The 9,722-nt window shown below is 40.0% G+C and overlaps 1 protein-coding gene across 2 annotated transcripts in view; it reads right to left on the bottom strand.

Moving 5' to 3' along the window:
- The window catches only part of VAV3 (vav guanine nucleotide exchange factor 3), a 399,772-nt gene that overhangs the window by 744 nt on the left and 389,306 nt on the right, over window positions 1-9,722 (bottom strand). The window contains exons 26-27 of one of the 2 annotated variants that reach the window (XM_007449344.1): window positions 2,573-2,656; window positions 354-505 (exon numbers count right to left, since the gene is read on the bottom strand). In XM_007449344.1, the coding sequence (XP_007449406.1) occupies window positions 354-505; window positions 2,573-2,656 (236 nt within the window). The remainder of the gene's footprint in view (window positions 1-353; window positions 506-2,572; window positions 2,657-9,722) is intronic. The other variant, XM_007449345.1, reaches the window with a different exon arrangement.

The raw sequence follows: 9,722 nt of genomic DNA, 5'->3' as shown, positions 1-9,722 counted from the left end.
ACTCTTTCCAATTTAGATCATCAGCTCTTATAGATGTTTCGTACTCCACATAAAGTTTATGCTCTAGACTTAAAAAGAGGCCTAGAGGCTCAAAAGAACTGATATGCTCAACCCTTTTCCCAACAGGAAGCCATCAAACTTGCCCAAGTAAACTTTATTGATGCCACTATCATATTCACTCAACACGTTTTTCTTGAGTGCCTATTTTCAGGAAGGAACACCACCGTGCGGAGCCAGGGCTCTGGGGGGTGAAGCCAGCCACACGGTGTAGGGTTCCCCCCACCACAATGGGCGCCAGCGGCTGCCCAGCCCCCTTCATTCATGTGACGAGCACATTGAGAGGGACAGCTCACCCTGCCATTTACTTCTCCTCTCCACCAGCCATTCGCACTCATCTTCGTGTAAATCTTCACCACATCTCCTTTCAACAAGGACAATTCTCGCATATCTCTTGCACAGAAGTCATACCGAGCGATGGCGATGCCCAGCACCTTTGGACTTAACACTGTAAAGAAATGATGGGGCGTCAGAATTGATGTGCGGTTTACCAACCATAAGCACCTAATCAGATGGATGTTATAGATGCTGTCAAAATGCGCGGCCGTGATTTTGTCACAGACTAGTGATGATGGCAGAGGGGCTTGAAAGCAGCAGAACTGCTGTTTCAATTCAGTCAGGTGTAGTCAAGTTCATTTCACAGAGTTTAAAAAACTGTTGTTCTGTTTTCACATTCTTCATAGGAACTTCAAAACAGGGACTAGTTTTTGTAGTTAAAAAAAAAAAAAAGGCTAATATCTAAGTTACTACCTAAGGAGATAGGATCTCAAATAACTAGCATAAATTTCCTATTGATGGCATAGTAATCCTTTTTAACTCGAACCTCTATGGTAAAAGCTTCACAATTTTATTTTGTAAACTTTTCAACTTAAGACCCAAAGCAACCAACTTTTTTGCTCTGAAAGTCTCTTGTTGAATCCATGTCATCACTTCTATCCTCCTCCCTCCCCACGAACAGCCTTTGTTTTCAGTTAAAACTATTTAGGGACAGTTACTCTTTTATATATAATTGTACTCGTAAAGAAGCTTAAATCATGTTTCACAGAAAAAACAGATAAACACCATCCATTTATCTTGTTTCAAACAAATACTGCCTTATAGAAAACCTTTACTGAAATACTTAATCAAAAAGAAGATTCAGGGCATCTGCCTCCTATATTCAGTTTTTTTTTTTTTTTTTTTTTTTTTTAATGGTAGGAGAGGAGCTAACTTCCTCTCTGCCCTCACCTGCCTGTCCTAAAAGGAAAATTCCGTTCAAGCCGTACATTTGTTTGCCTCTAGTGTTTCATGGCACATTTTATATTAACATCTCTACCTGTTGCTCCTTGGGGTTATAAAGTGTTTTCAATGATATGTTCAGTGATTCTGAGAATCACTCACCTGAGATTGGTAGGACTTTATAAACCTTAAACGGTAGAGAAACTGAAGTATAAGAAAAAAAAAACATGGGAAATGCCACACATCCATATTTTTAACAGTTCCCAGTGCCTAGGCAGCTGCAGTTATGACCTGTTACCCTGGAAGAGCCTGCCCACTTGGAGACCAGGATCTCTGGCCTATTTTTCAGGGCTCTGCAATGACAGAAATTTTTTTAGTCTCCAGGTGTCCATCATAAGATAAACGAATAACAATGCTGTAGATTTCAGAACTGTAAAGGGAGCAAAAATAGGTCATTTTATTTTACTGTTCAGACACAAACCACTTTAATAGTTTTCTTACTGAAAACCATCCCATTACTGGGGCACTACTCTTAGAGTCGTGCACATAAAAACATCCCAGTGATGGAAAAACCCATCCTCAACTGTGTGACCTTGTACAGGTCTCTTAACCCTTCTGGGCCACATTCTCTTCACCTATAAAATGAAAGGTCTATACTAGATGATTTGTAAGGGCCTTCTGGTACTAAATTTTATTATTCCATTGGGACTTACAGGTTAATTTTTAAAAATCTGTAAGAAAACATACTTTATCCAGCCATCATGTACTCCCCTATGTGTCACATAAACAGCCCTTACATTCTCTGGCTAATGACAGAAATCAAGACCAGAATGCCCTGCACAAACCGACGGGCACAGTCATCCTTTAAAGCAATTTGGACCAAACTGTACTCTTATATTTGGAGATAAAGTTGGGATTTTGGTCCTATTTATTTTCTTAATGGAAATACATGAATACTGGCTTTTCTCAACTAAAATTTCTGATCCTCAGGAAAACTAGTTTTATGGAGTGCTTCGTTCCCCCTTTATACTTTCGGCTCTCAACTCTTTCCAGCTGACGAAAGAGAAAATGTCTTGCTGAAATACATAACATGAGCACACACACAAAACCAGAGGAGTGGTATGTCAAGACAAACGATGACTTGATGACAGAAAAGGAAAGTGCATGGTGGGAATGTGACTCGAGGGGCTGTTTGTGAGGAGATGTATCTACATGAGAAGCCATACACAGAAGTCAAGATATTTTATTTGCAAACAAAAGCAAGTTGAAAAGACATATAAAAGCAGTAAAGCAGTACCTGACCAGAAAGGAGTGGAAGAAGGGGGAACAAAGCTGTAGTCTGGAGGAGTTACAAAAGAAAACCCACAGAACAAAGAAGGGGCTTAGAGAAGGAAAGAAAAAGAGAGAAGCAAAGACCATTTAGGTGTTGGCAAAACATATTTCGACACAGCTATTTCATTGTCTATAACCTTAAGAAAATTGTCATATCAAAGTTGAAATATCAAGCTTTGCTTTCACCCACTTGTCTCCTATCACCATTTCTAAATGAAGAACAAGCCAGATTATTACATTTTGACTGACATTAGTTCTGCAATTCAGAGCGATCTATCCCTTTATAGGTGAACACAGCATATACCCACTCTATCCAAGGACGGCCTTCTCCTCTTGATGTGGTGCACAATTCCCACTTGTCACATCAGTGGAGAGGGGGATCCTGTAAATTCTTAACGTAAAATATGCTTCACACCAAAACTGATACAAGAAGTAAGAGCCTATAGGGTGGTGTCAATGAAACATGCAGAGCCCATTGAAAATTCAAGAAAACCACTCAGACGATTTGTTAGGAACCACACTCACCCTCCAAACAAGCATGCACATGCTAGGTTACTTCCAAAAATAAAATGTAAACCACTTCGAATTATATCTGGAGAAGAAAGTAAATCTGTCCCCAGCTTGTAGGAATGTACAGAAAATTTCTATGCATTTGGATGCTCAAAAACTTCTCACTTTTTAATAATCGGAGCAAAAATTATCAAATGGTTTGGAAGTGTTAGATGCCATGCTCAATGTTTTATATTCATTTAATTATCACAGCAACTCAAAGAGGAAGGTACCCATGCTATTTCTTCAGATTTGAGAACAACCTAGATTCAAACCTAGGCAGTGTGACTCCAGAGCCGAGGCTCTTCACTGCTACCCTGCTCTGCATCTACCCCTCTGCTTCAGGTACCGCCTTAGGCAGTTTTAAAACTCTCTCTGCTGATACCATGGTGCCATTGAAATGGAAAAGGAAGGTGTGGTTGTAAACACTCTCCCAATATTTATTCCTCCCTTGGTCCATGTAATAGGTTATTTTGTTGGGCTATGTTCGCCCAGAAGGGATACTAAGTTCTTGCTACTGGGATATATACAGAAGTGTCATAAGGCAACTTCTGGTACCTTTCCTGGGAAGGCAGCTGGCACACACCTTCACCCTTCTCTTTGATTCTTTATTCTGTGCTGCTGTCTGGAATGTGAAAGCTACCATTCTGATTCCGGAGGAGGCAGACCTCACCTTAAGGATGAGCTTCAAGGAAGCTGCGTTACTGAAAATTTTATGGCAAATTTTATACTTCTGTCAAGAAGGGGCCCTAGAGATACTAAGAACGTCAGTAGCTCATTAATGGGATACTTACATTCCAACCAAATAAACTGGGGAAAGGAATTGGAAGGAAGGGTTCAGATGTTCTTTGGTTCATATATACATTGGTGCATTCAATGACACTTTTCTCATAAATGGCTTCGCATACTTACTTTTAACCTGCCCTGAAGTATATCCTTGTTAATAATCAAGGTTCTTTCCTAATCCATTGCATGTTCCAAGTTATACTTTTTTATTTTAAAATGCAACAGTACATGCTATTACAGCTAATTTTACAGTCTGCGCAATTCACTAATTGCCATGCAGTGTAACTGGTTTGTTTTGTGTTCCTCGAGATCATATTATACCCACTGTTAGAGAGAGGAGAGGATGTCATCTTTAATTTACGGAGGAAAAGGCACCCTAACGCTACTTTCGGCAGAAAATCTAGTGCCAAGATTCCTACCCCACGTTTGTGAGAACTTAACTGAGAACTCCTCATTCTCTCCATTACTTCTTTGTAATGAGGGGCATTTTCTCCCCAAACTGCTTTCTTAAGTGTCCATCCCCGATTCTATCTCTGGGACTATTTATCCATGGAGTAATAAGAGCAGACAGTGTTTCCCCAAAATTTCTAATGAAGGTAATTCAAGAGTCTGAAATATAACAAAAGATAAGTTAACTCTAGAAGGAAGAAATAAGAAATCAATGAAAACACAATTAAATGCTATTTCAATCTCAAAAATAGGTTATCTAATCTAACCTACCTTTCTCTCATCTTAAAATATCTAACATTCCTGAATATGGATAATGCCTCACCAGAGGACTTGAATCTGTTCCAAATACATAACATCGCTGTGCTACCCCGCTCTCCTAACCCTAAAAGCCCTGCAAACATTTGCATTCATGTCAAGTACCTATAATTTGAACCATCTTAAATCTTATCTAAACATTATCATCTTTACTAAATGGTAGCTCTTCCCACCGTGGTTAAGCCTCCGCTCCTCTGCTGGCTTCGCTCTAATTTTTTCCCCAATGAATCGAACACATTCTTGGATATGCCTTGGGGCTCCTCCCCTGAATTCCAGTCTGTGATTCCACACATTTTCATCACCCTGCCATGAGGTACAGTCATGATCTCTGATTTAACTTGTCTGAAACCAAACTCATCATCTTCCTCCCTGTAACCTAGCTCAACCTCCCACAATTGTGTTATTTTCCCAACTACTCCCACGTTGTCTTTGCAAACCATCTTTGCAAGGTCAGTATACCTCTTTAGCCCTTTCTGTCCACTCTCCCCTTCCTCTGAGATATAAAATTGTTCCTTCACTAAATTCTCGGTTCCACCATCCCAACTCAGGGACTTACGCCATTTCTAAACTAAGACAACTGCCTCCTAATCGGTCTTCTTACTTTCAGCTTTCTTTCCATTCTATTCCAAATGCCGCCTCTCAACTATTCACCATAAACAGACTCATCGTTCCTTTTCCTAAATTATAAAATCCTAACTCTCGAATTCAATTCCATAGCAATTCGTAGTCTGGCTGTATCCTGCCTTTCTCACCAAGTCTTCCATCATTTACCCACACAAATTCTTTTCATCCCAGCTTCCTAACTGCCCCCCACCCCCCAAACACCATCCCAACCCTCATTCTGGGATGCTGTTCCTTCACCTTGCTTCTGCGAACCTTAACCTCCTTGTCTCCGAAGCTCAGCTCAGGCCCTTCCGTGACCAATCCAGATAACACTCGTCCCCTTTTCTGTCCTCTGCAGCCATGTGTTAGGCACTTACATCATGGCGCTCCCCGGCCCTGCTGTTTAATTACTGCATGTGCTCCTGTGTCCTATCTCAATGAATCGTTGATTCTGGAGAGTAGGGACTGGCTCTTACGCTGCTTCTGCATCGCCACAGGATCAGGCCCAGGGCTAAGCAACTGAAGCTGCTAAACGGATGAGTATCTCGGCAGGCTATTTAATTCTGCAAGCTCCTTATTTCTCCTTCTCCTGTTTGTTGAGCTCATCTTTTGCTCACTTACTAACTGCTCAAAGACTTCCAACAAAAGCCAGCACAACATAAAGGGAAGAACGTGAAATAAGTTCAGGTTTTATTCCCCAGGATCCCTGAGAGCCATAATCTATCAATGATATTCCTACAATAACTATAATTTTTCTGAATGTCTCATGGCATTAACCATACTGTACACCTGAGGAACCTTCTCAGGAGAAATAGATTAACCTTTTGCTCCTGTCACCCAGTATGTAGCTCTCAGCCAAACACTTTAAGGCTTGGTAAGATGCTTTCTACTTTTCTACACATTGTAGCATGACTTATTGTTGTCACTCTTTCTAGACATAAATTTTCAATGTGTTTGGGTCCTTATTTCTCGTAAGCTGGCAAAACAGCATTTGAATGTCTGGCACCTATGTAGACGAGTATAAAATAATGTGTTTCCCTAGCAAAGTATGGATTTAAATCTAGATGTAAGCAATGTCAGAATAAGGTATTTGATAAAAATATTTTGCAGAATGGTTTAACCTGCAAAACATATTTCTGTCCATACTGAGAATACATCCACCTATTTCTACACACAGGTACAGATACATGTTTTCTTCATCATACTCCTCCAACTATACCAAGATGACACTAATATAAGAATTATCGGTACGTGCAGATCCTGGAATGGAATAGAAACAGCTGAGTAACAGTGACGTTCAGATGGGAATGTTGAGGGATTATTATTTCCTATCCCTTTCATTTCCTGGCCTAATATTCACTTCAGCACCTAACATTATAGGAAGCCTGCTGCTAGTACATTACATTATTCTGGGAAGCTTCTTGAGAGAAAGAACTTTTATTCATATCTGTATCCACTGAGATAATAGTAAATCTACGTTGAGACCTTTTTCATTGAAGTAATCATTTGCAAACTGCATGCTTTAGTTAAGGGCCTAACTTTCGTCCTTCCTCAAATACTTTCAATTCCTTATTAGCACAGACGAAGGAGAACCTTGCTCAGAGAGACCATCACACTTAGGTGGGGGTCTCTGGTTATTTTCACATGATACCTGACACTCAAATGGGCTAATGTTCATGGAACATTAGCAAATAAGTGGCTCATAGTTTAGTGACTTAAAAGGTCTCGTTAGGAGTTATTAAAATATTAACTCAAATATTAAGTCAAATATTAACTTTTCCAAGTTAAATGAAACTTGAAGTACTAAGATTCTCTAATTGAAACAGAAGCTATTAGCATAGCCGTAATAAACTGACTGGCACATCATAAGTGAATATTATCCAGTTCTGAGACTTGACTGAGAGGACAGAGCCACAGAAGCATGTCAATTAAAAGAGGAACACAATGTTCACAGAATAATAAAGTACTAGTGAATTGGTATCTGATACCTATACTTTTGTTAAGGTTAACTAAGCATTGCTTTAAAGTATTATGCTCTGCTTTGATTAGGCTATTCATGTTCACAAGCAAATGAAAATCCATTCAAATTTCAATAACATTTGAAATTTGTACACAGCAGAGACCAAGCTCAATCAACACTAGTCCTTAAGGCACTGGTGACCAAATCAAAGTATTTTTGAACTACCACTTAATTATTCATTATATGTATAAGTGAACATGATACTAAGCATTTGCTAATTATTCTCTGGGATAGACATTACCTAATGCTCAGCCTTAAGATGTAACAACCACATGTGTTTACACTCATTTATGTTAAAAAAAAAAAAAAAAGTAAAAATATCAGGCAGTTGTACCAATGATACCATCATCAATACAGCTACCCCTGTGAGTTTGGGGCCCAGCAGTGGCCTAGAGATTTTCCTGAAGGACTATGTTCCTATGTGGGACACTTTGAGGGATCCAGGAAGTTCCTTTTACCAAGATTGTATACAGATGGCCTAACAGCAGAGAACATGCTGAGAATTTAATGAATGTTTAATTTAAATTTGTGACCCTTAACCTGGTTTTATTTTAGAACGTAGCCATGTCTTCTTAGACTCCCAGAAACATTCATAGACATAGTATCAAATATGTGCTCCCCATCTCCCTCAAATATATAGTATTTATAGTATATTTTATATATTGTCACTGAAAAAGTAGGAATGATTCAGATTGGTTTCATTTAATTGAATGCTGACATCTGGTAAATGGACGAATCTCTTTTAACCTAAAATTCAAAGATATGACAAGGAAAACTTAGAATTATTGTGAAAAGAAACAGCTACTTTATATTCAGTACTGCACAGTCTAAATACATAAAGCCATTAACAAGCAAAAATATGAGTATAAGGCCTTATTGTTATGGAAAATTAGATCATTTGACATTTCAAGGGATTTCGGATTATTTATATGCATCTAATTTATCAAGATGTGAACCTGCTCCTAAATCCTTACTCTTTAACGATAATTGGCAGACATCTATTAAATAACTACTAATGTGCCAAGGACTGTGCTAAGGTGCTATAGGAGATTTAACAGATATGACAGAGCATCGACTCTAAAGGAGCTTACAAATTAGTAAAGAGACAGACACAGAGATGATACAGAGATATGGAAATTACTCATCTTGGATAGAGAGTGCTATGACTAGACTTTAGGCTCCATTTGAGCCTTTCCCTGCAAAAATCTCCAATCTTCCGGTTGCTCAGGACAAAAGCCTTACAGTCACAGCCTTGGGTCTTCTCTTGCTATTCTGTCTCACGTCTGATGTGTCTGCATGTCCTGTTCGGTTGTATATTATAAAGGTGACCCGTCTGGCTACATGTTGTTCCAGGCTGCTACCATCTCTCACCTGGATTGCTGCATGAGCCTCCTAACTGGTCTTCCTGTTTCTACACAGACTCTAGAACAATCCTATTAAAGTCAGACCATGTCTCTCCTTTGTTTAAATCCTTCCAATGGCTTCCCATGTCTTCCGGAACAAAAGCTAAAGTCCTATAAAGCCTCACAGAGGCTGGCCTCCCTTGCCCCTCTGATTCCATCTCTGCTGCTCTGGCCACATTGCACATGTCACACATGCTCCTTACTTTGCACTGGCTGTTCTGCTCGCACTTCCTTGAATCTTTACTCAAGTGTTACCTTCATAACGAGGCCTACCCTGATGCCCCATAAAAGAGTCACGGATGCATACCACTTGTGCCATGTGGTGCAGAGAGAAAGCAGGGTTTATGGGGGGAGGGAGTGATATACAAGCAAAGAAGTAGGTAGAGGGTACTCAATCCCTTAAATTCCCACTGTCCTACTGCTTAGGTTGGGCATGGATGGTCTGTACACACCATGGTCAAAGTTCCAGTAGCCTGCTCTTCAGATGGATGGGGCATTTATGTGAGTTTATGATAGCAGAAACTCCCTGTTTGCTACGGACCAGATATTTGTGTCCCGCCCCAGACCCCAAAATTCATATGTTGAAACCTAATGCCTCATGCCATGGTATTAGGATTTCGGCTTTTGGGATGTGCTTAGGTCATGAGAATGAAGCCTGCATGAATGGGATTAGTGCTCCTAAAAAGGCAATCCCGCAGAGCTTCCTCGTCCCTTTCCACCATGTGAGGACACGGGTGCCTTCTATAAACCAGAAAGCAGGCTCTTACCAGATACCAAATCTGCCAGCACCTTGACCCTGGACTTCCCAGCCTCCAGAACTGTAAGCCATAAATTTCTGTGGTTTGTAAGACACTTGGTCTATGGTGTTTTGTTATAGCAGCCCAAACAGACTAAGACACTGGTCATACAAATGACCTTGTTAGAAAGGGGAGCTTCGGAAGCCAGTGGCTAGAATTAGCCTGTTCTACTGTTGAGAACTGAAAACTGCT

Source organism: Lipotes vexillifer, unplaced genomic scaffold (genome assembly GCF_000442215.2).
Source record: "Lipotes vexillifer unplaced genomic scaffold, Lipotes_vexillifer_v1.1 scaffold393, whole genome shotgun sequence".
NCBI classification, from domain to species: Eukaryota; Metazoa; Chordata; class Mammalia; order Artiodactyla; family Lipotidae; genus Lipotes; species Lipotes vexillifer.
Note: the sequence above shows the minus strand (reverse complement) of the source record. Positions and strands in the feature narration are given on the sequence as shown.